Source organism: Mustelus asterias, chromosome 30 (assembly GCF_964213995.1).
Source record: "Mustelus asterias chromosome 30, sMusAst1.hap1.1, whole genome shotgun sequence".
In the NCBI taxonomy this organism is placed as follows: domain Eukaryota; kingdom Metazoa; phylum Chordata; class Chondrichthyes; order Carcharhiniformes; family Triakidae; genus Mustelus; species Mustelus asterias.
In genome coordinates this window covers 16,418,812-16,443,541 of record NC_135830.1, presented here as the reverse complement: position 1 = coordinate 16,443,541, position 24,730 = coordinate 16,418,812, and the positions used below count along the sequence as shown (strand labels likewise).

Here is a 24,730-nt window from a genome sequence, read left to right as displayed (position 1 = left end):
TGATCAGTCACGTAATTAACTTTGAATATCAATCCCTACTTAATCTTTGGAGCAAAATCTACAAAATCAAAATCAGCTGTAAAAGAGAAAGAAAGTTCTTGTGTTCATTCAGAAACATTTACACCCTTAGAACATCCCAAAGTGATTCACAATCAATGATAGATTTTGGAAGGAAGAATGAGGAGAGGCAGAATAAACTAAGTGGGACAATTTTAAACAGAGTGCAGGAATGCAGTGACCTGGGAGTGGATGTACACAAATGCTTTACTGTGACAGGACAAGTTGATCAATCTGTTTAAATATAAAACTAATAGGTCCTCCGTTTATTAATGGAGACATGGAGTACAAAAGCAAGACAATTATAGTAAATCTTTATAAATCACTGATTAATCCCCAGCTGAAATATTGTGTTCAATGCTGAGCACCGCACTTTGGGAAAGATGTCAAGGTCTTGGAGAGGGGGCAGGGAAAATTTCCCAGAATAGTATCAGGGATGAGACGTTTTAGTTCTGTGGAGAGACTGCAGCAGCTGGGATTGTTCTTATTCAAGCTGAGAAGGTTAAGGAATGATTTAATAGAGGTGTGGATTTAAAAAAAACATTTTCCATCTCCATCGGGAGAAATTGTTTCCATTGTGGGGATGGTTGGTAACCACAGAACCCGGATTTAAAATAATTAGCAAAATATCCAGGATGGAGATGAGAGATTATTTTACTCAGTGAATTATGACGATCTGGAACACATTGTCTGAATGACTGGTGGAGATCCAACAGTAACTTTCAGAAGTGATTTAGACTGATCGCTCTGCTTGTGAGTCTTTGGCACATTCACAAACCTACTCAGTAGCCATGGCAACAGACACTCGATTTCAGCAACTTGCGTGGAATTTCCATTTTAAAGTGTCATCATTCATTGTACATTAGGCCACATCTATAAACCTGTTTCTCACATGTCCAGTGAAGAGGGACAAGTGTGGATGGATGGATCACTTTGAGAAGTTCTTTGCTGTCTGATGTGATTTACCCTCTCAAAGGCCCATTCATAAACCTTATTTTTGGGGTCTTACATCAATCACTTATTCAATTGTCCATTAGTCAAGCACAGATAATCAAGGTAATCCCTCCTATTCCCATCGAATATTCATGAAGTCATTTTGTGGCTCATTGCTTGCTCGGACATCCGGCTTAATCGTTACTCAGACAGTTGGTTTCCACGTGGGTCATGACAACCCCCCAAGCCGATCAAGTTTGTCTTGTTTCAGGTTCTGTGCTACAGAAGTGTCTTTGGCAGAGACAACAGGTCCACACTGTCCTGTGTTTATCAACCCAGGAAGCTTTCCTGATAAGAAAAGGAGTGAGAGAGAGACCCCCATAATAGTCAATACATTTCCAAAGATTTATATAAGGTTATTGGTGATTTCTTAAAGATGTCCCCACCAAGAGAGGGATTATCCTTATTGACATCTCAACTGATTTCAGACGAACCTCACCATTTTAAGCTGTTTCCAAGCTTGCTTTCCTAATTTCTGAATGACATTCCCTGGATAACAGACTGAAGCTACTCGAATGATCAGAATCAGCCACACAAATCCATAAGCTGCCATCGAGAGTAAATGTCAAAACTTTTCCAGTAAGTGTGATAACTGTTGACTTCGATTCATCCTCCCCACCTGCAGATCATCTTTCACAATTCTAAATTATTGACATGCTGTAAATACATCTGGTTCAAACACACGTTCATGCACGAACTTTAAAGATTCTCCAGGTCTCTGTTCACTTGTATCCACCTTGTGGATATTTTCTAACTGATTCTGGACCTCATCAATTTGTCCTTTGTGAACCGGTTTAGAAATCCTATTGAGGATATACTCGTAATCCGTGTCACCCTCTTCTCCAATCCACAGGATATCTCTCACCCCCGGCCGGCCTGTTTTCTCTCAGACTATCTATCAGTCATTCCCTGTAATGAGGCAGTGCCATTGTATCGTCCTGGCTTCACTTAGGAACTTCTCCATTCATGTTTAACGAAAACTGATCCCACTCCGAACACCACTTGTAAGATTTAGCTTCACAAATCACAGATTACCCAAAAAGGGTGTTGAGCTCAGAAGTGACTTAAAGTAGTTCATTGAGGAACAACAGTTTAAGTGTGATGCAGAAGGCAAATAAACAGGAAAAACCCACAAACTGACAGGTGAGAATGATTTACCAGTCCCAGAGGACAAACAGGGTGACACAGAGAGAGTGCTGGTCTCTGTAGCTGGTGGCTGCAGTCTCCTCTGAATGGTTAACTGTTGTGAGCCAGAGTGCGGGTGTTGGGCTGAAGCCAGTACGGATCACTTCAAAATCTCTTCGCTCTCGAGAGCCTGTTTTAACCTTCACGCAGACAGTTAGATTACATGAGGGTCATGAGATCGAAGGCCTGTGCTGCAAACAGAGTTAACTGGTCTGTCCTGTGTTTGTCAGCCAGTAACCTGCTGTAGAAGCTTTCTTCATAAGACAGTGAGCTACTTCTATAATAATCCAGAAATTTCTTAAGATTTTATAGGGTTATCGGACAGTGATTTTTTTTTTACAGCCTAGTACTTGGATTGGAACTTGTGTGCACTCCCGAGCTGAGGGGAATACTTTTTTGATTTGATTTGATTTATTGTCACATGTATTAGTATACAGTGAAAAGTATTGTTTCTTGTGCGCTATACAGACAAGCATACTGTTCATAAAGAAGGAAACGAGAGAGTGCAGAATGTAGTGTTACAATCACAGCCAGTCATAGCTAGGGTGCAGAGAAGGATCAACTTAATGTGAGGTAGGTGCATTCAAAAGTCTGATGGCAGCAGGGAAGAAGCTGTTCTTGAGTCAGTTGTATGTGACCTCAAACTTTTGTATCTTTTTCCCCGAGGAAAGAAGGTGGAAGAAAGTATGTCTGGGGTGCATGGGGTCCTTAATTATGCTGGCTGCTTTGCCGAGGCAGCGGGAAGTGTAGACAGAGTCAATGGATGGGAGGCTGGTTTGCGTGATGGATTGGGCTACATTCACGACCTTTTGTAGTTTCTTGCGTCTTGGGCAGAGCAGGAGCCATACCAAGCTGTGATACAACCAGAAAGAATGCTTTCTTTGGTGCATCTGTAAAAGTTGGTGAGAGTCGTAACTGACATGCCAAATTTCCTCAGTCTTCTGAGAAAGTAGAGGCACTGGTGAGCTTTCTTAACTATAGTGTCGGCATGGGGGGACCAGGACAGGTTGTTGGTGATCTGGACATGTAAAAACTTGAAGCTCTCGACCCTTTCTACTTCGTCCCCGTTGATGTAGACAGGGACATGTTCTTCTTTACGCTTCCTGAAGTCGATGACAATCTCCTTTGTTTTGTTGACATTGAGGGAGAGATTATTGTTGCCGTACCAGTTCACCAGATTCTCTATCTCATTCCTGTTCTCTGTCTCGTCATTGTTTGAGATCCGACCCACTATGGTGGTGTCGTCAGCAAACTTGAAAATCGAAATTCTGGACCCACAGGAGGGGTAAGATTTGGGAACTCACGATTCTCCATCAATTCTCATTCCCCTTCTTTCTGGTGGATAATGAAGGTGGCACTGTGTGTAATGTGCAAGTCAGTAAGAATTGTCAGCAAGGATTAATCAGCACTTTCTAATTGGAGATGTTCATCAGTGGAACCTCTCAGACACTGAATTGTAGAGTTTGTACCAAAGATCAATTTAGGATTGAAGTAAAAGTTCAGAATCTTGTTGTAAACTAATTTCTGATGAGAGTTGCTGAGTTATGGGGAAAGATCAGAGGCAGCGGTTCTTAAAGGGAAGCTGCAGCCCTGAGAACACAATCAGCTCTAGATCGAGAATTTTAAACTTCAGCCCAGTTACAGGGATTATTAACATCAACAAAACAAAATCCAAACTAGATAAAACTAGAACCAGAGGCCACAACCTCAGGCTAAAGGGACAATCCTTTAAAACAGAGATGAGGAGGAATTTCTTCAGCCAGGAAATGGTGAATCTGTGGAACTCTTTGCCACAGAAGGCTGTGGAGGTCAGGTCATTGAGTGTCTTTAAGACAGAGATAGATCAGAGATCAGGGGTTATGGGGAAAAGGCAGGAGAATGGGCATGAGAAAAAAATCAGCCATGATTGAATGGCGGAGCAGACTCGATGGGCCGAATGGCCTAATTCTGCTCCTATGTCTTATGGACTTATGAACTGTCAGTATTGAACTGCACTAACAGCAGAATCCAATCCCTGCAGTTAATTGTGAACTCGTTGGTGCCGCAGCAGGCTGCCAGACTGAGTGAATCCCTTCCCACACTCGGAGCAGGTGAATGGCCTCTCCCTTGTGTGAACATGCTGGTGTCTCCTCAGGTGCGATGAACAAGTGAATTTGTTCCCACACTCAGAGCAGGTGAATGGTCTCTCTCCAGTGTGTGTTCGCTGGTGTGTCTGCAGGTGAGATAACTGAGAAAATTTATTCCCACACTCAGAGCAGATGAATGGCTTCTCCCCAGTGTGAACTCGCTGGTGTACACTGAGCTGGGCTGAAGACCTGAATCTCTTTCCACAGGAAGTGCAGCTGAACAGCTTTTCCTCAGTGTGAATTCGCTGGTGACTTAGCAAATCAGAGGGCCCAGTGAATCCTTTCCCACATACAGGGCAGGTGAATGGTCTCTCCCCAGTGTGAACTTGCTGGTGTTTCAGCAGATTGGATGACTGAATGAATCCTTTTCCACACTCAGGGCAGGTGAACTGTGTCTCCCCAGTGTGAACTCGCTGGTGTCTCGACAGGTCAGATAACTGAGTGAATCTCTTTCCACACTCCAAGCAGATGAATGGTCTCTCTCCAGTGTGAAACCGCTGGTGTGTTAGCAATTGGGATGACTGAGTGAATCCTTTCCCACACTCTGAGCAGATGAACGGCCTCTCCCCAGTGTGACTGCGCTGATGAATTTCCAGCAGGGATGGAGAATTGAATCCTTTCCCACACTCCCCACATTTCCACGGTTTCTCCATGGTGTTGGTGTCCTTGTGTCCCTCCAGGTTGGATGATCAGTTGAAGCCTCATGAACACACAGAACACGTGGACAATTTCTCCTCACTGTGAACTGTGTGATGTTTTTTCAGGCTGTGTAACTGGTTAAAGCTCTTTCCACAGTCAGTTCACTGGAACACTCTCACTCGGGTGTGTGTGTGTCTCGGTGCTTTTCCATTCACACTGATATTTCAAACCTTTTCCCACAGGCAGAACAGACAAACATTTCTCCTTCCACATTCGAAGACTGATGATATTCAAATCCTGATTAATCGAGTGACTCTGTCGGCTCTTTACATGATACTTGGTTTGAGTTTCTCGTCTGCAAATCCTCCCGTTTTAATTCTCTGCAAAAAGAGTTTACAAAGTCGTCACCGGAAGAACAGGAAATTCTAGTTCCTATGGAACACTTTGATCTCTTGATCCCCAAAGTTGCAAATTCCTGTCCCACTCATGTCTTTAGTTTAAAATTTTCCTCTTTGTGTTCAAATCTCTCCAGGGCTTCATCCCTCCCTATCTCTATATTATCCTCCAGCCCCGCAACCCGCTGAGATATCTGTGCTGCTCTAATTCTGGCCTCTTGTACATTCACTATTTAATTGCTCCACCATTTGAGACCATGCCTTCAGTCTCTCATCCCCAAACTCTGAAACCCTCCCCCTTCACCTCTCCCTCTAGCTGCTGTATTTTTGTCCTTTAAGGCACTGGAGTATTGCTAAAAACCTTTTGTATCTTATACTCATCTGGACAGACACAAACATACCAAATTGTAAAGATTATCAGTTGGACTTGTGAAGTGTTTTACTTACACTTGCGAGCAGCTATATATAGTCAAACACAGGGAGCTGTCCTCTGCATGTAGAAGGAACATGTCCAAGCAATGGGCCTTTTCTGAAACTAAACAAAGGCAGGAGTGATAGTTCCCTGGTGCATTCTCCATGGCAACATCCTAACCAATCAGAACTGACTGTCGAACCAGTCAATACATGTTCCTCATGCAGCAGCAATTGTTGTTTGCTTTGAAAAATTGTATTTCTGCATCTGTCTGGAGGAGTGCAAGATGAAAAGCTTCAAAAACACATCTCTTTCAATCAGCAATACTTAAATTCCATACTACTGAGCGACCATGGGTTTACAATTCTATTATTGCTGATCTGAAAGTCCCAGTGAACGCACATTTTATGAATGGCTTATTGCCACCTATAAAGATCATGCATAAAAACAGAAAATGCTGGATAAACTCAGCAAGAATGGGAGCAATTGTGGAGAGAAACAAAGTTAATGTTTGAGTCCATGTGACCCTTCTACAGAACATAAAAAAGATATAAATGATAAACTTGAAGAGGGGTGGGGCAGAATGGAAAGCTAGTGATCGGTCAGAGTTAAGGAGAGATTGATAATGATGTCAGGGGCTTGAGAAAAAAGAGGGTGTTAATGGAATCATTAGGGATTGAAGAATGTTGACTGTGGCAAAGGTTAGATACGGAATGTGTTAATGGAAGATCAGAGGTCAGTACTCAGTGGGAGCAAAACTGAACAACAAGGGACAGTGGCCATGCAGGGCAGTTGTGTTGGGACAAGCCAAGAGGAACTGAATAGCAGAAAACAAAAAAGGAGAGTGAAGATGGAAGGGAAAGTTCACATTCTAAAGATGTTGAATGCAATGTTGAGTCCAGAAGACTGTAACTTGCCCAATTGGAAGATGAGGTGTTTTTCATTCAGTTTGCATTGTGTATCACTGAAGCATTGCAGCAGACCAAGGGTGGGCATGAGAGCAAGACGCTGAGTTGAAATGGTAAGTGACCGGAAGGTTGGGGTCAAGCTTGGGGCTGGAGTGAAAGATGTTTCCACAAAGCAGTCACCCAGTGTATGTTTAATATCCCCAATGTAGAGGAGACCACAAAGGGAGCAGTGAATATAATTCACCAAGTTGGAGGAAGTACTAGTGAAATGCTGCATCACCTGAAAGGAGTATTTCTCCTTGGGCAATGAGCAGGTAAAGAGGCAGATGTTGCACATTCTGCGATTGCATGGAGATTGCGCATGCACTTGAGTGCACATTGCCCCGCATAAAGATGGCGGCAGCGCATGCCCTTTGGTGCGCATGCCCTTTGGTGCACATTGCCCTGTATAAAGGTGGCAGCAGCGCATGCGCTTTGGTGCAGATTGCCTCTATAAAGATGGTGGCCGGTATCTGGGGTCTCTCCTGGAGAAAGATCGCCTCGCCGAGCAAACGCGGGACCGAAAGCTTATGGAGGGATTAGTGACGGCACAGTAAGCTTATGAAGCCTCTCTAACTTACCTGCTGGCTCTATTTATGTTTACGGATTTAATTTTGACTCTGGATCCGCACTCGCCCTTTGTAAATCTCGCATTTTAAAACCTCTCGCTCGAGCTCTTGCCTTCCGTCTCTACCGACTGCGCATGTGCCAACACACAATGATTGACACCGATTCCGGACCAATCGGAGGAGGCGATGCTGGAGGTTAGAGTGTGAGCGGCTGATGCTCCAACCAATCGGACTAAATGAGGGGCGGGGTCGGGCTGAGAGTGAAACATGCGCAGTGTCGGTGCGGTATCGGGATGAAGGCGATCGGATTCTCAATGCACCGCCTGGGGACACAGAGAGACTCATCCAAACACTGAACTGGGATCTCAGCCCAGGGATGAGAGAGAGAGAGAGAGAGTGTGTGGGACCGGCATCTGAACTGGGATCTTAGCTCAGGAAGGAGAGAGAGAGAGAGTGTGTGGGAGCGGCATCTGAACTGGGACCTCAGCCCAGGGAGGAGGGAGAGTGTGGGACCAGCATCTGAACTGGGACCTCAGCCCAGGGAGGGGAGAGAGAGTGTGTGGGACCAGCATCTGAACTGGGATCTCAGCCCAGGGAGAGAGAGAGAATGTGGGACCAGCATCTGAACTGGGACCTCAGCCCAAGGAGGAGGGAGAGTGTGTGGGACCGACATTTAAAAGAGAGGAAAAAATGTTCCAGAGAAACTGGAATTGTCTGTTCAGAATTTCTATCCTGTTCTGACAGTGATTAAATTTGTAAACTTTTGCAGAATATTGGAAGTGAGGATTTACAGCCAAAAGTTCAAACCAAACATCACATCAAGATCAAACAGAGTGGCTCAATTCATCAGGATCTGAATATCATCAGATTTTAAATGTGGAAGGAGAAATGTTTGTTCTGATTTGACTTGGGTAGAGGTTTGAAGAATTCGTGTGACTGGAAAAGCACCGAGTCTCTCTCTCTCACACACACACACACGAGTGAGAGTGCTCCAGTGAACTGACTGTGGAAAGAGCTTTAACCAGTTACACAGCCTGAAAAAAAATCACACCATTCAGTGAGGAGAAACTGTACATGTATTCTGTGTGTGGAGGAGATTTCAACTGATCATCCAACCTGGAGAGACACAAGGACCCTGATACCATGGAGAAACCTCAGAAATGTGAGGACTGTGGGAAGGGATTCAATTACCCATCCCAGCTGGAAAAGCATCGACGCAGTCACACAGGAGAGAGACCATTCACCTGCTCCATGTGTGGGAAGGGATTTGCTGACTCATTCTGCCTCCAGTCACACTTGCAAGCTGACGCTGAGGTTAAGCTATTCTGCTGCACATCCTGTGGGAAAATGTTTAGGTATTCATCCAACCTCATTGTACATCAGCAAGTTCACACTGGGGAGAAACCATTTACCTGCACTGTGTGTAGGAGGGGATTCACTTGGTCATCCCACCTGCTGAGACACCATCGAGTTCACACTGGGGAGGGGCCTGTCACCTATTCTGTGTGTGGGAAGAGATTCATTCTGCCCAAGACCACAAGGAACTACAAAAGGTCGTGAATGTAGCCCAATCCATCACACAACCTAGCCTCCCATCCATTGACTCTGTCTACACTTCCCTCTGCCTCGGCAAAGCAGCTATAATAATTAAGGACCTCACGCACCCCAGACATACTCTCTTCTGTCGGGAAAAAGATACACAAGTCTGAGGTCAAGTACCAACTGACTCAAGAACAGTTTCTTCCCTGCTGCCAACAGACTATTGAATGGTCCTGCATTGCATTAAGTTGATCTTTCTCTACACCCTACTATGACTGTAACACTACGTTCTGCACCCTCTCCTTTCCTTCTCTATGAACGGTATGCTTTGTATAACACGCAAGAAACAATGCTTTTCACTGTATACTAATACACATAATAATAAATCAAATCAGAATCAGTGACACTTCCATTATCCACCAGAAAAAAGGGAAATGGTCCCGTCTGGTCCAGAAATACCGGGAATGGAGACGAGTCCAATTGAAGTAATGGACGAAATAAATTGCCCTCTAATCTCTTATAAAATCTTGAATTAAATATATAGAAAGGGCTCGCCCTTGCTCTGTTATGAAGAAAGCTTCCACAGCAGCCTGCTGGCTGACAACACAGTACAGGCTTGTTATCTTTGCTCAGGTCATGTAGCCAGGGATCCCTGGCTGACAAGGGATATTGAGGCTCTGGTCAGGTAAAAGAAGGAAGCATACATTGGGTTTAGGCAATCGGGGACAAGTGAATCACTTGATGTGATTAAAAAGTGTAAGAGAACACTTCAGAGAGCAATCAGGAGGGCAGAAAGAGGGTATGATATAGATCTGGCAGGTAAGGTTAAAGAAAATCCCAAGAGGCTCTATAGCTATATTAAGAATAAAAGTGTGGCTACAGAGAGAATAGATCTTCTTAAAAATCAGCGTAGCTGTCTGTGTGTGGAGCCACAGGAGATGGCTGAGATTTTTAATGAATATTTCTCCCCATGTTTACTGAGGAGAATATCATGGGTGCTAAAGAAATAAGAGGTTATGTATTGGGCCACACACATGTTACTTGGGTGGAAATATCTTCAGCCTTAATGCACTTTAAGGTGGATAAATCCCCTGGGCCTGATCAAGTGTATTCTCGGATCTTTTGCGAGGCGAGGGAAGAAATTACAGAGGCCCTTGCAGAGATATTTGCTTCTTCTCTTCCACTGGCAAAGTTCTGGAAGATTGAAGCGTGGCTCATGTTGTTCCGTTGTTTAAGACGAGTAGCAAAGAGAAGCCTGGTAATTTAAGGCCGCTGAGCCTGACGTCAGTGGTGGATAAGTTACTGGAGAGAATTCTGAGGGACAAGTTCAGTGGTCAGCATGGACCAGTTGGGCCAAGTACCTGTTTCTGTGCTTTATTGCTCTATGGCCAGTGCTCCATTTGTTATCGGTCTTTATACTTCGAACAAGCTTTCTCTCATACTCAAATGTTTCCTCCCTTATCATTCTTTTCATCATTCTTGGCCATTTTTAATATTCTGACCAGTTGTCTGACCTGCCAGTCACCATTGCACAATTGTATGTGTTAGAGTGGGCCAAGGCTGAGGCAGCTGTGTGATATATATTTTAAAAAGAGAATAGACCAACGTTTCGAGTGTGGATGACCCTTTTGTCAGAGTTCTCCACAGATGCTGTCAGACCCGCTATATTTTCCAGCATTTGCTGTTTTTGTTTCAGATCGCAGCATCCGCAATATTTTGCCTTTAAATGTATTTATATATCCTTGTGGACTGTGTTAACAAATGAATTACTGACTGATATATAAAGCATCATGGGATTTAGCAGGCTTGACCACATTCCTATAGCTATTCAGTCATTAAAGACACAATCATGGAGCATTAAACTTGCCCAGCAGGGCCTCTCGTATCAGCAGACAGGCAGCTGCTTTGTAAGACAGCTACAAGTAGAGACAAAGTCAGAGGTAAGAGTGTCCTGAGAAAAGAGATTCATTGTGAAGGCTCAGGGATGGTTGATGGATGTAGCAATTCTCATTCCCCAAAAGCTGTGAATCCCTATCCCACACACTCTCCCTCCATTCTCACTCTGCTGTATCTAATATTCACCCTCCCAATTCTCCTGAAGATGCTGATTCAAGCTGAATGACAGATCCATGTCCTGGACACAGAGAGCTGGAAATCTCCATGCAGGCTGCCAGACAGATATATGTCTATCTGACTGGACTAACAATGTGTGGAATGTACAGACTGGGGGAACAATGGGTGGGGGCGGGGCTCCCGGGTCCGCGCGCCTGAACCCGGAGACGTCACCGCGGAGCACAGTGAATGCTATTGGCTGATTCAGGCAGGGCTCCATTGTGCGGTCACAATGACTCAGAGGGGCGTTCCCAGCACACAGTGTCCCATTGGCAGCAATATCACTGGTTACAGAAGAAAAACACTGCGGATTGGACACCAGCTCAGCGCGGCTGGCGGTCAAAGCCCCGCCCAAACCCACGTGGGCTCGGGTTCCGCCCCCACATTGTCCACATGCGGCAGATTGACCAATGGCAACCCGTGGAGGACCGGATGGGCGCTGGTCCTCCAGCCAATCAAAGTCCGGGACTTGTATGCAGCTTCCTCCATTCCGGCCCAGCTAAACTGCTCCTCTCTGAATGAAGATTGAGCTTCAGACAGATTAATATTGTACTGTAGCGACCTTAGATATTTCCAGTCATTCGTCTCTTGCCTATTAGAGTCATTAGTGTTTGGATTTCTTTTCCACAGGGATGAGTGGAGGGTGAGAGTCATTGAATATATTCCAGGGTGAGTTAAACTGATTTTTGATTGATAAAGGCGTCAAGCGTTATGGGGAACAGGGAGAAAAAGGGAGAGAAAGTTAAGATGAGGAGGGATTTCCTCACTCAAGTATGTGGCGTAGTTTTGGAATTATGCACCCCACGCTGAGGTAGATTGGCCAATTCTCAATCAATGATTGAGGCAGTTTGATGGGCTGAATGGCCAACTGCAGCTCCTGTTTCTTATAATTTCTATGTGCTGGAGAGGAAGCAGTGAGCATGGATCTGTCAATCAGCCTCAATCAGCACCTTCAGGAGAATGGGAGGGTGAATACTAGATACAGCAGAGTGAGAATGGAGGGAGAGTGTGTGGGATGGAGATTTACAACTTTTGGGAAATGAGGGAGGAAATAATGTTCTATAGAAACTGGAATTGTATCTTCTGAATTTCTATCCTGTTCCGACAGTGATGGCTTTAATAAACTCATTTTACAGGATATTGAAAGAGGAATCGCATTCCGAAATCTCAAACGTCACGTCTAGATCTGACAGAGTCATATTCCTTGGGAGCTGAATATCATCAGCCTTTGAATCCAGAAGGAGAAATGATTGTCCAGTCTGTCGATTTGAAAAGATTTCAAACATCAGTGTGACTGGAAAAGCACCAACACACTGCCACACTCGAGTGAGAGTGTTCCAGCGCACGGACTAAAGAGCTTTAACCAGTTACACAGCCTGAATAAATATCACATCATTCACAGCAGGGAGAGACTGTACTCGTGTTCTGTGTGTGTACGAGGCTTCAACTGATTGTCCACCCAAGAGAGAGGCAAGGACACCTGTACCATGGAGAAACCATGGAAATGTGCGGACTGTGGGAAGAGATACAGAACCCCATCCCAGCTGGAAGCTCATCGGCGCAGCCACACTGGGGAGAGGCCGTTCATCTGCTCTCACTGTAGAGAGGGATTCACTCGGTTATCCATCCTGAAGCAACACCAGCGAGTTCACACTGGGGAGAGGCCGTTCACTTGCTCTAAGTGTGGGGAGGGATTCACTCAGGCATCTGCTCTGTGGAGACACAAGCAGGTTCACACTGGGGAGAAACCATTCACCTGCTCTCAGTGTGAGAAGGGATTCACTCGGTTATCCCAGCTGCAGACACACCAGCGAGTTCACACTGGGGAGAGGCCATTCATCTGCTCTCAGTGTGGGGAGGGATTCACTGACTTATCCAGCCTACGGTCACACCAGAGAGTTCACACTGGGGAGAGGCCATTCACCTGCTCTCAGTGTGGGAAGGGATTCACTCAGTCATCCACCCTGCAGAAGCACCAGCGAGTTCACACTGGGGAGAAACCGTTCACCTGCTCTCAATGTGGGAAGGGATTCAGTCAGTCATCCAATCTGCAGATACACCAGCGGGTTCACACTGGGGGGAAACCGTTCACCTGCTCTCAGTGTGGGAAGGGATTCACTCTGTCATCCACCCTGCGGAGACACCAGCGAGTTCACACTGGGGAGAGGCCATTCACCTGCTCTCAGTGTGGAAGGGGATTCACTCAGTCATCCAATCTGCAGACACACCAGCAAGTTCACACTGGGGAGAGACCGTTCACCTGCTCTCAGTGTGGGAAGGGTTTCAGAGTTTCATCCCAGCTGCTGAGACACCAACAGGTTCACGAGTGATTCCAGGGGTTGGATTCTGCTGTTATTGTTTCTGCTCTCAATTACATCCAGGACTGCATTTTGTTCATTCTCACAGTTGGTCAATGGGGAGGGTCGGGGGGTTTCTTTCTGCTGGACTGGCCGGTCTCACGACTTTGCCTCCAGTGGGCTGATGCTCTTTGAGTCTTGTTGTGAATATCTGGTTTCAGATTTCACAAGGATCACAGAGTGACCGGGTGTGAGGAAGTTCAGAGATATTTAGTCAGCATTTCTGTTTGAAACTTCCCAAATCCCGTCCAATTTCCTTTGTAATTATTTATTGTCTCCACTTCCTCCACCCTCGTAGGCAGCGAGTTCCAGGTCATTACCATCCGCTGCACCAAAATATTCTTCCTCACAACCCTTGCATTTTTCACTATTGAATAACTGTGTAAGCTGTCTGTATCTGTGACTTGGAGCTGAGAGTTGTATTAGAATGATGTCTCTGTGATTACTGTATTAGAGAGCTGTGTCAGAGCTGTGACTTTGAGCTGTATCACAGGAGGGTGCTCCTCCAGAGCTTTCTCTGGGGTTGTTCCCTCCAGGCGTGAATCATGAATAAACTATTGTAACCTGTCCCTGGGTCTCCTGTGGTTAGTTGGAAGAAATACAGGACAATAAGGGAATTGGAATAACTCACCTTGGGTGTGGTTGAGTGGAATATATCAATCTGGTATCCACCTACATTCTAGTGAAAGTCAGGAATGTGTAGATGGGATGAATAAGTTGATCACTTTCTCTGGGAGATATTTACATCCTTGTCCATGAACTTTGTTTTAAAGAAATCCACATTTGAAAGCCCGGCCACTCCATGAAACATCAGCACCATAACAAGGGGAGATAAGAAAGACAGGCACTCATTTTGAACTTTTCATCAATACATCTGAGAGTTAAGAATGTGTGACATGATTTTGGGACACCGGAGTGAGTGTACAGATGTGATTTGTTACATGTGAAAAATAACAAGCCTAAATTCATGGTGAGATGGAGTGAAGAGCGGGTCCCAAACACACACAGCTACTTGAGACACAGCAGGAGATGAAATGGTTAATGTGGCCAGGGGATTGTGACATCATTGTGACATCATCAAGGCATTGACACACACTCCAGAGAGAAACTGAGTTCAAAACAATCAGGGTCCAATTAAACACACTGCACATGATCACAAAGTGAGTAAAATTACAGTAAAATGGATCATATTATAGATTGGGACAATTGAGGTCTTGGGAGAAATAATACTGAGTAAGAACTGTCCACAGTTGGACGGGGTAAGGAGAGAGCTGGAGAATCTTTTACATCCATGCTTGATCTGTTGATTGAAGGACCTGTCCTAACGTACAAGTAACCGAGAACTCACGGTGTTCCTTCAGGAGAAAAGTTTAATTAGATGTTACCCCAGGTGGGACCAGAATAGAACTCGAAAATAACGGAGTGAAATTGAGTGAGGGGTCAGAGAGAAAGTTCTCCTCCCCCTCAAGATGTGGACTGAAATAATCCTGGGGGACCCCCTACTTTGGGTTTTCTTGCTAATTAGTGAATATGATATTCGATTCTATAACTGGCTGTGCATTTATTTTGAATTTGATTGTTACACTTCTCCTGTTTTTATTCCTGTTGTGATTACGCTCTGGGTAAGGATGGTTGACAGGTGACAGGATGGGAAATTGTGGTTTGGGTCATTGACCAAATGTTTTATTGATCTGAAAGGTGTAAAAGGGGCCAAACTTCAGCAGAAATACAGCAGAGCTGAGAACAGACGACTTGCTGTGTGGGAGCAGGGAGATAAACAGCTCCCAGAGGACAGAGAAAACAGGAGGGCCTTGAATCCTGGATGACACCTGGGTGTCAAGGCCACCATGTTTTCACTGCTTGGCACGGGAATGCTGACTCCCTGTACCAGGGACGGAGCGTGGGAAGACAATTGTTTGAGAGTCTGATGTGGCTTGTGGGGGGGTACAGATGGTTCAGTGACAGGTTTTGTTATGTTAGCTGGGCAATGATTGGGTTAAGAAGGGATTCCCCGAGCACAGAGATTTGTCGAGGTTTTACATATTGCATTGACTGGTGCCATGGCATCTGGGGCAGAGCAGGGAGCATTTCCGTGGAGATGCTGCTTCTACCCAGAGTGTAATGGTAATGCTGCTGCACTTTGATACGACTGCTCAGACATTAGCCTGTGTCAGCTCTTATTGATACTGAATAAAATCTAACCACTGTCACCAATAAGGGTTATCACTGGGAATCATTTCAGAGTTTGGGAAAAGGGGAGAAAGGGTTAATTGACTCCCTGAACCCCATTTTCTAACATCGCTGAGTCAAAAATAAAATCTCATCTCCCCCTCTGGCTCCTTTGCCAATTACCTTTAGAGGGACTCACTTTCTGTTAAAGAACCTGCCAACCCCTCTCACCCTCTTTCCCTAAAGTTCATCAATCTCATCAGGAAAAGTCCAGAACAATCAAATATTTTTACTGATAAAAGTTTATTAATGAAACAGAACATGGTTAAAACAAACAGAAAATGACTTGAGGATCAAAGACAACCAGAGTAAAAGGATGTTCACAATGTTCTGGACACAAATGGTTTCTCTTCAGCTCCTCTGTACCCTGTTCCCGCGACTCCCCGCTTTGGATACAGGGACACTGAACCCCGGGGGTCACATCACCATCAGCCCTGGTCACCTCCTCCGGTGCCCTGATTGGTTGGAGGCCCATTTCCCAGTCAGTCCTCCAGCAGCTTCCTGTCTCTGTATTAGTGCAACGCCCAGGGCAGTTTCCCAACTGGGGCGCAGGCCCCGTTATTTGCAGCTAAATTCAGCCCTCAGCTCCATCGCCTGACTGTCATTGTCACAAGCAACAGAGAGACAGAAAGGTGCCTGAGGCTCAAATGGGAAGTCAAAACTTGTGGGTTCAAATCAACACTTCAACATTTGTCAGTCAAATCCATGTTATTTACACTGGGGAGTTTTTATGATGAGATTAATTGAAGTGTTCGGCGAGTCAGCAAGCTCGAGAAGCACTGATTCCAGATTGTTCAATACTTCTGCCTTGAATCACAAAAGCTTCTCACTTTATCCCCTTCCTGAACTGAATTCCATCATCCTGAGCAGCTGTGGGTGTCACCTCTCTGTGTAAACTCATGCCCCTTTTTATAAGGCTCTCTCATTCCTTATTGTGGGTCAATTCTTTAATGGTTGAGGATCGCTCTGTGATGCAGTGAGTGTTTATCCGGTCAATGTTTCTGATGTCAGTCACAACGTCCATCGTTACTTTTCACCTGTTTCTTACTCTGTGTTTTATAAAAATTAAGTTTATAAACTTTTACAGAACGGTCAGCTTTAAGGTTTCTGTAGTTCGTGATGAGGTCATCCAAAGGTCAAAGCCTTTCTCTTTTCTCCTTCCTGTTTAACTAAGGGGTTGTGTGGAATATTCCATTCAGGGGGAGGTGGTGGGAATGTTGCTGGTCGAGTAATGCAGAGACGCAGCAAAGGATCTGGGGACAGGCAGCTGGTGGGATTGGAATTCAGTGAATCAATCTGGAATTATATAAAGTTAGTGTCAGAAACGGTGACCATGAAACTATCATCGATTGTTGTAAAAACCCATCCGGTTCACTCTATTAATGCTCCCTATTAGGGAAGGAAATCTGCCATCCTTACCCGGTCTGGCCTACATGTGAATCCAGACCCACACAGCGATGTGGGTGACTCTTAACTGCCCCTCTGAAATGGCCGAGCAAGTCACTCCATTCAGGAGCAATTAGGAGATGAGCAACATGTGCTGGGGCTTTGCCAGCAGTGTCCACATCCCAGGATAGAATAAAGAATATTCCACGGAAAGTGATGGGTGATTTGAAATGAATTGAAAGTAGGTCAGGAGGTGCTCGTATCGTCCAGAGCTGCTTTTCAATGGATCCTCCTGTTCAAAATAAAAACACATCAGTGTGCCCCTTTCCCAGACACACTGACCTTGGAATATCACAATGCTGTTTTTAAACATTCCTTTGTTAAAGAATCAGTCATTCAGAATTGTGAAACACAGAAATTAAATGTTCCGTTTTTCCTGGGATCCTCCTGTGCCTGGCACCGGTGTCCTGAACAAGGTTATTAACATTCTCTGGGTTAAAGGTTCCTCCTGGTTCTTGCTGTCTGTTGTGTCCTTTGTCACAGTCTGTACCAGGACATTTCTATTGAAAGGTTGTTAAGAAATTCCAGTGAATTCCAGCCCCTTGTGTAACGTTCCATTTGGTGTGTGTCAGATTCAGAGATGTCCACGTGTGTGTGAAAAGGGTTCTGGGTCAGGGTTTTAACCCTTCTTTCCCCGTTAGTAACAATGAGCCCTGTATTCAATTCTAAAGTCTAAAGTCCTCATTAGATATCAATTCTACCTGTTATCTACATTTCACCAACCAGTCTATATTTTCATCACAGGACTGCAGTGGGAGCACCGTCAACATCTTACTGACTTGATTGATTTTATCGAGGAGGTGATGATGAAGGTGATCGATGAGGGTAGAGCAGTGGATGTTGTGTACATGGATTTTAGTAAGGCTTTCGACAAGGTCCCTCATGGTCGGCTCATCCAGAAGATTAAGATGCATGGGATTCACGGTGACTTGGCCGCTTGGATTCAGAATTGACTTGCCCATAGAAGTCAGAGAATAGTGGTGAGGGTGTTTTTCTAACTGGAAGTCCATGACTAGTGGTGTTCTGCAGGGATCTGTACTGGGACCTGGGCTATTTGTGATATATATAAATGACTTGGATGAAAACGTGGATGGGTGGGTGAGTAAGCTTGCAGACGACACAAAACTAGATGGAGTTGTAGATAATGTAGAAGGTTGTCAAAGGATACAGTGGGATGTAGATCAGCTGCAGATATGAGCAGAGAAATGGCAGATGGATTTTAATCCAGACATGTGTGAGGTGCTGCACTTTGGAAGATCAACTATTAAGGATAAGTATCCAGTTAATGTACAGAGGGATCGTGGGGTTCAAGAAAGTTCAAAGGAGATGTGAGGGGCAAGTTTTTTTTACAGAGAGTGGTAGGTGTCTGGAATGCGCTGCTTGGAGTGGTGGTGGAGGCAGATACGATAGGGGCGTTTAAGGGGGTTTTAGATAAGCACATGAATATGCAAGGAATAGAGGAATATGGACCAAGGGCAGGCAGAAAGGAATAGTTTAATTTGGCATCATGTTCGACACAACATGGTGGGCTGAAGGGTCTGTTCCTGTGCTGTGCTGTTCTACGTTCTATTTGTGATCTCCATTTAGAAAAAGGAAATAGAGACACTGGAGAAGGGGCAAGAAAGATTCACAAGAATAATCCCAGAACTGTAATCACTTGTGAACTCACTGGTGTTTCACCAAGTTTGCTGACTGAGTGAATCCCTTCCCAGTCAGAGCAGGTGACCAACCTCTGCCCGGTGTGAACTCACTGGTGGGACATGAGTCCCCGAGAGGTTTTGAAGCCACGCCCACATTTAAAGGGTCTCTCCTGGGTGTGATGATGTTGTGTCTGGGCAGGCTGGATAACTGAGTAAATCCTTTCGCACACACCAAGCAGGTGAAGGTTTCTCCCCGGTGTGAACTCACTGCTGTTTCAGCAGTGTTGATGATATTCTAAACCTCCTTGAACAGTGAGAGCAGCTGAACGGCCTCTCCCCGGTGTGAATGTGCTCGGGGATCATCAGTTCCTGAGAGCTTCTGAAGCCGGCCTCTCGGGAGAGCATTTAAAGGGGCTCTCCTTGGAGTGAGTGTCTTTGTGTTTCTGCAGGCTGGATGACTGAGTGAATCCCTTCCCACACACAGAGCAGGTGAACGGTCTCTCCCCAGTGTGAACTCGCTGGTGTTCCCACAGGCTGGATGACCTTTTAAACCTCTTTGTGCAGAGAGAGCAGCTGAATGGTCTCTCCTCAGTGTGAATGCGCTGGTGGGACACCAGGTCCTGAGAGCTTTTGAATCCGCTCCCACAGTCAGAGCATTTAAAGGGTCTCTCATTAGTGTGAGTGACTTTGTGTCTGCGCAGGTGGGATGAAGTAGTGAATCCCTTCCCACACACCGAGCAGGTGAACGGTCTCTCCCCGGTGTGAACTCGCTGATGTTTCAGCAGGTTGTATGATGTTCTAAACCTCTTTGAGCAGTGAGAGCAGCTGAACGGTCTCTCCTCAGTGTGAATGCGCTGGTGGGACACCAGATCCTGAGAGCTTTTGAAGCCATTCCCACAGTCAGAGCATTTAAATGGTCGCTCATTGGTGTGAGTGGCTTTGTGTTTCTGCAAGCTGCATGACTGAGTGAATCCCTTCCCACACACCGAGCAGGTGAACGGTCTCTCCCCAGTGTGAACTCGCTGGTGAATCTGCAGGTTGGATGAAGTTCTAAATCTCTTTGAGCAGTGAGAGCAGCTGAACGGTCTCTCCTCAGTGTGAGTGCGCTGGTGGGACACCAGATCCTGAGAACTTTTGAATCCACTCCCACAGTCAGAGCATTTAAACGGTCTCTCATTGCTGTGAGTGAGATTGTGTCTGCACAGGTTTGATGAATGAGTGAATCCCTTCCCACACACCGAGCAGGTGAACGGTCTCTCCCCGGTGTGAACTCGTTGGTGTCTCCGCAGGTCGGATGAAGTTCTAAACCTCTTTGTGCAGTGAGAGCAGCTGAACGGTCTCTCCTCAGTGTGAATGCGCTGGTGGATCATCAGTTCCTGAGAGCTTCTGAATCCGCTCCCACAGTCAGAGCATTTAAAGGGTCTCTCATTGGTGTGAGAGAGATTGTGTTTCTGCAGGCTGGATAACTGACTGAATCCCTTCCCACACACAGAGCAGGTGAACGGCCTCTCCCCAGTGTGAACTCCCTGGTGTGTTTGTAAATGGGATGACTGAGTGAATCCCTTCCCGCACACACAGCAGGTGAATGGTCTCTCCCCAGTGTGAACTCGCTGGTGTATCTTCAGGTTGGATGAAGTTCTAAATTTCTTTGAGCAGTGAGAGCAGCTGAACGGTCTCTCCTCAATGTGAATGCGCTGGTGAATCATCAGATCCGCAGAGCTTTTGAAACCACTCCCACAGTCAGAGCATTTAAATGGTCTCTCATTGGTGTGAGTGAGATTGTGTTTCTGCAGGCTGGATAACTGACTGAATCCCTTCCCACACACAGAGCAGGTGAATGGCCTCTCCCCAGTGTGAACTCGTTGGTGTCTCTGCAGATTAGGTAAGTCAGTGAATCCCTTCCCACACACAGAGCAGGTGAATGGTCTCTCCCCAGTGTGACTGCGTTGATGAATTTCCAGCAGAGATGGGAACCTGAATCCCTTCCCACAGTTCCCACATTTCCACGGTTTCTCCATGGTGCCGGTGTCCTTGTGAGTTTCCAGGTTAAACAATCAGTTAAATCTCACACAGAACACGGGTACAGTCTCTCCCGCTGTGGATGCTGTGATGTATTTTCAGGCTGTGTAACTGGTTAAAGCTCTTTCCACACTCAGTGCACTGGAACACTCTCACTCGGGTGTGTGTATCTCAATGCATTTCTAGTCACAGCGATGTTTACAATCTTTTGAAGCCAAGAGGCCAAACAAACATTTCGCCTGCTAGATTCAAAGGCCGATGATTTCAGGTCCCAAGAAATCGAGTCACTCTGTCAGATCTCGATGTGATGTTGGAGATTTCTGTCTGATTTCTCCTTGTCTAATATCCTGCAAGTCAATTTAGAAAAAACATCGCAATTCAGAACATGATCGAAATTCAAATCTACGTTTCTAGTTTCTATGGAGCATTCATTAAAGACACAGTCATGGAACATTAAACTTGCCCAGCAGGGCCTCCCGTATCAGCACACAGGCAGCTGCTTTGTGAGACTGCCAGCAGTACAGACAAGTCAGAGATAAGGGTGGCCTCAGAAGTGGGATTCATTGTGAAAGCTCAGGGACGGTTGATAAGATGCAGCAATTCTGTGATTCTAATGAATGTTCTTTCCTCTCTCATTCCCCAAAAGCTGTAAATCTCTATCCCACACACTCTCCCTCCATTCTCACTCTGCTGTATCTAATATTCACCCTCCCAATTCTCCTGAAGGTGCTGATTGAGGCTGATTGACAGATCCATGCTCACTGCTTCCTGTCCAGCACAGAAATCAGAACAAATAGGAGCTGCAGTCAGCATTCGGCCCATCGAGTCTGCTCAACCATTCATTCAGATTATTGGTTGATCTACCTCTGCATTATTTTCCCCACACTGTCCCCCATATCCATCGATATCTTCAATATCGAGAAACCTATCAATCCCTCTCTTGAAAATTCTTGATGACTGAGGCTCTATAGTCCTCTGGGGTAGAGAATCCAAAACATCACCACGTCCTTGAGTGAAGAAATCCTTCCTCATCTGAGCTTTCTCTCCATTTTCCAGCCTGTTCCCAATAATTATTGACTCCCTTGTCATTCAAAAACTGTCTAACTCAACCTTGAATATATTCAATCCCTCCACTGGTCCCTATGGAAGAGAAATCTAGATACTAACAATTCTCTGAGGGAAGAGATTGTTGGAAATATATAATATAACTGCAGTCCAAAATTACACAGCCAGATATAATAAGTGTATTTTATTACAGAGCTATAAATAATATATCTAATCTGTACCATATAACAACAGGGGAGTGGATAGCCTCGTGGTATTATCACGACTATTAATCCAGAAACTCAGCTGATGTTCTGGGGACCCGGGTTCGAATCCTGCCACGGCAGATGGTGGAATTTGAATTTAAAAACAAAATCTGGAATTAAGAATCTACTGATGACCATGAAACCATTGTCGATTGACCAAAAAACCCATCTGGTTCATTAATGTGCTTTAGGGAAGGAAATCTGCCGTCCTTACCCAGTCTGGCCTACATGTGACTCCAGAGACACAGCAATGTGGTTGACTCTCAACCAGCCTCTGAAATGGCCAAGCGAGCCATTCAGTTCAAGGGCAATTAGGGATGGGCAATAAATGCTGGCCCAGCCTGCAATGCCCGTGTGGCAAGGATGAATAAAAAAACATCAGACACGTCTCTGACCTGTATTAGTTTACTGTCCTCTTTAATATATTACACTACCCAATTCTCCTGAAGGTGCTAATTAATGCTGATCGACACTCACCATTTCATGTTCCTGACAGATCATAAGAAATAGTTAGAAATTCAGCCCACCAAGCTGCTCAATTGAATTTTTAAAATTAATTCATGGGACATGGATGTTGCTGGCTGGCCAGCATTTATTACCCATCCCTCGTTGCCCTTGAAGGGCAGTTGAGAGTCAACCACATTGTGGTGGCTTTGGAGTCACATGTCGGCCAGACCAGTTAAGGATGGCAGATTTCATTCCCTGAAGGACATTAGTGAACCAGATAGGTTTTTCCGACAATCGACAAGGGTTTCATGGTCATCAGTAATTTCTTAATTCCAGATATTTTTAATTGAATTCAAATTCCACCAGCTGCTGTGGGGTGGGATTGTTGTCGGTGCAGACTCGATGGGCTGAATGGCCTCCTTCTGTACTGTAGGGATTCTATGATTCTATAGCAGGATTCAAACCCGGGTCCCCAGAACATTCGCTGAGTTTCTGAATTAATAGTTCAGCAATAATACCACAAGACCATCACCTCCCCATCAAGATCATGGCTGATCTGATTGTGATCTTAACTCCACTTTTCTTCCTGTCACCCTTGACTCCCTTTTCGATCAAAAATCTCTGTGTTTTGAGTATATTTAATGATGCAGCCTCCACTGCTCTCTGGGGAAGAGAATTGCAAAGACTAACGGCCCTCTGAGGGAAGACATTTCTCCTCCTCGCCATCAGAAATGGGGGACCCTTTATTTTGACAATCTGCCGACTAATTCTGGAATCCCCAACATTGGAAACATCCTCTCTTCATCTATACTAATCACTACCTCACAATCTGATGTCAATACTATGATCACCACTAAACTCCAGTCAGTACAGGCCCAAACTTTCCTCCCAAAACAACACCTTCATCCCAGGTATCAGCCTGCAGATCCTTCTCTGAACTGACAATGACAGAGAGGTGATCAGGGAGGGCAGAGGTGAAACAAAGCAATGGATGGACATGGATTCAGATCCACAGTAACGGAGTCACACCAGCCCAGAGACGTGGAACCAGAGTACAGATAACAGAGCACAGGACAAAAATTCAAAATTATAGGTAAATGTTCAATAATACTCACCTCTGAAACAATTTCACTGTTTTCTAATTTAAAACCTGCAGCTGGAAAGATGTCAGAAGCACTGGAATCAGAGAAAAATTGCAATCTTCAAATATTCTAACTCCCTGCAAAAGGAGATTACAAGAGTCATGTGTTAATTGTGGCTTGAAATTAAGAGATACACATTTTTGGGGGGTTTGAGATTGCTGTAAAAATCCTCTTCTTCTAACCATCTGTAAAAGGAGATTCCAAAATCACAGAATCTCTGCAGTGCAGAAGGAGGCCTTTTAGCCCATCGAGTCTGCACCAAGTTTCTAACAGAGCACCTTTACTCAGGCCCTATCCCTGTAACCTGATGTACGTACATCACTAATCCTTTCCTTCCCCCTCATCTTGGGACACAAAGGGACAATATAGCATAGTCGATCAACCCACTCTTTGGAGTGTGGGAGGAAACCAGAGCACCCAGAGGAAACCCACACAGACAGAGGGAGAATGTGCAAACTCCATACAGACAATCACCCGAGGCTGGAATTGAACCGTGTCTCTGGCGCTATGAGACAGAAGCGCTAACCAGTGTGTCACCCCCAACAGTCATTTGTCAGACCTGAATATAAATATATAGCATTCTCCCCTCCTGTTTTCTAGCATAAGATTACTTAAGATGGAATATACTTACATTGGAAGCAATTCAGACAAGGTTCATGAGCTGATTTCGGTCATGAAGGGGTCTGTTTTATGAGGAAAGGTTAGGCAGGGTGCATCTGTGCTCATTGGATTTTAGATAAATGAGATGTGATTGTTGGAGTGAAATTAAGACTGTGACCTTTGAAAGTTAATGCGTACGTGACTACAGGGACCGGCTGCACCCAGCACTTATCCTGTGGTTAACAAAGATCATTCTGTTGCTGAGTAAATAACGAACTAACAAAGAACAATGCAGCACAGGAACAGGCCCTTCAGCCCTCCAAGCCCGCGCCGCCCCCTGGTCCAAACTAGACCATTCTTTTGTATCCCTCCATTCCCACTCCGTTCATATGGCTGTCTAGATAAGTCTTAAACGTTCCCAGTGTGTCCGCCTCCACCACCTTGCCTGGCAGCGCATTCCAGACCCCACCACCCTATGTGTAAAATATGTCCGCCTGATATCTGTGTTAAACCTCCCCCCCTTCACCTTGAACCTATGACCCCTCGTGAACGTCACCACCGACCTG

The 24,730-nt window shown here is 45.3% G+C and overlaps 2 protein-coding genes and 1 long non-coding RNA gene across 3 annotated transcripts in view; 1 reads left to right on the top strand and 2 right to left on the bottom strand.

Moving 5' to 3' along the window:
• The window catches only part of LOC144480682 (uncharacterized), a 121,601-nt gene that overhangs the window by 34,634 nt on the left and 62,237 nt on the right, over positions 1-24,730 (top strand). The window contains 1 exon segment of the mRNA XM_078200277.1: positions 12,705-13,292. Coding sequence (XP_078056403.1) covers positions 12,705-13,292 — 588 coding nt within the window.
• Positions 4,256-5,358, bottom strand: LOC144480683 (uncharacterized). Its single transcript, XM_078200278.1, has one exon. The coding sequence runs from the start codon at positions 5,012-5,014 to the stop codon at positions 4,256-4,258; it is 759 nt and encodes a 252-aa protein (XP_078056404.1). The 5' UTR covers positions 5,015-5,358.
• LOC144480861 (uncharacterized) lies at positions 20,792-24,439 on the bottom strand. Its single transcript, XR_013495721.1, has 3 exons — positions 24,196-24,439; positions 23,538-23,641; positions 20,792-21,012 (listed from the first exon to the last, which is right to left on the bottom strand). It is a non-coding gene; the product is annotated as an uncharacterized LOC144480861 (long non-coding RNA).

Coding starts and splice junctions, on each gene's coding strand:
- LOC144480683 (XM_078200278.1), bottom strand. CDS start 5,014: ATGGAGAAACCGTGGAAATGTGGGGAGTGTGGGAAAGGATTCAATTCT.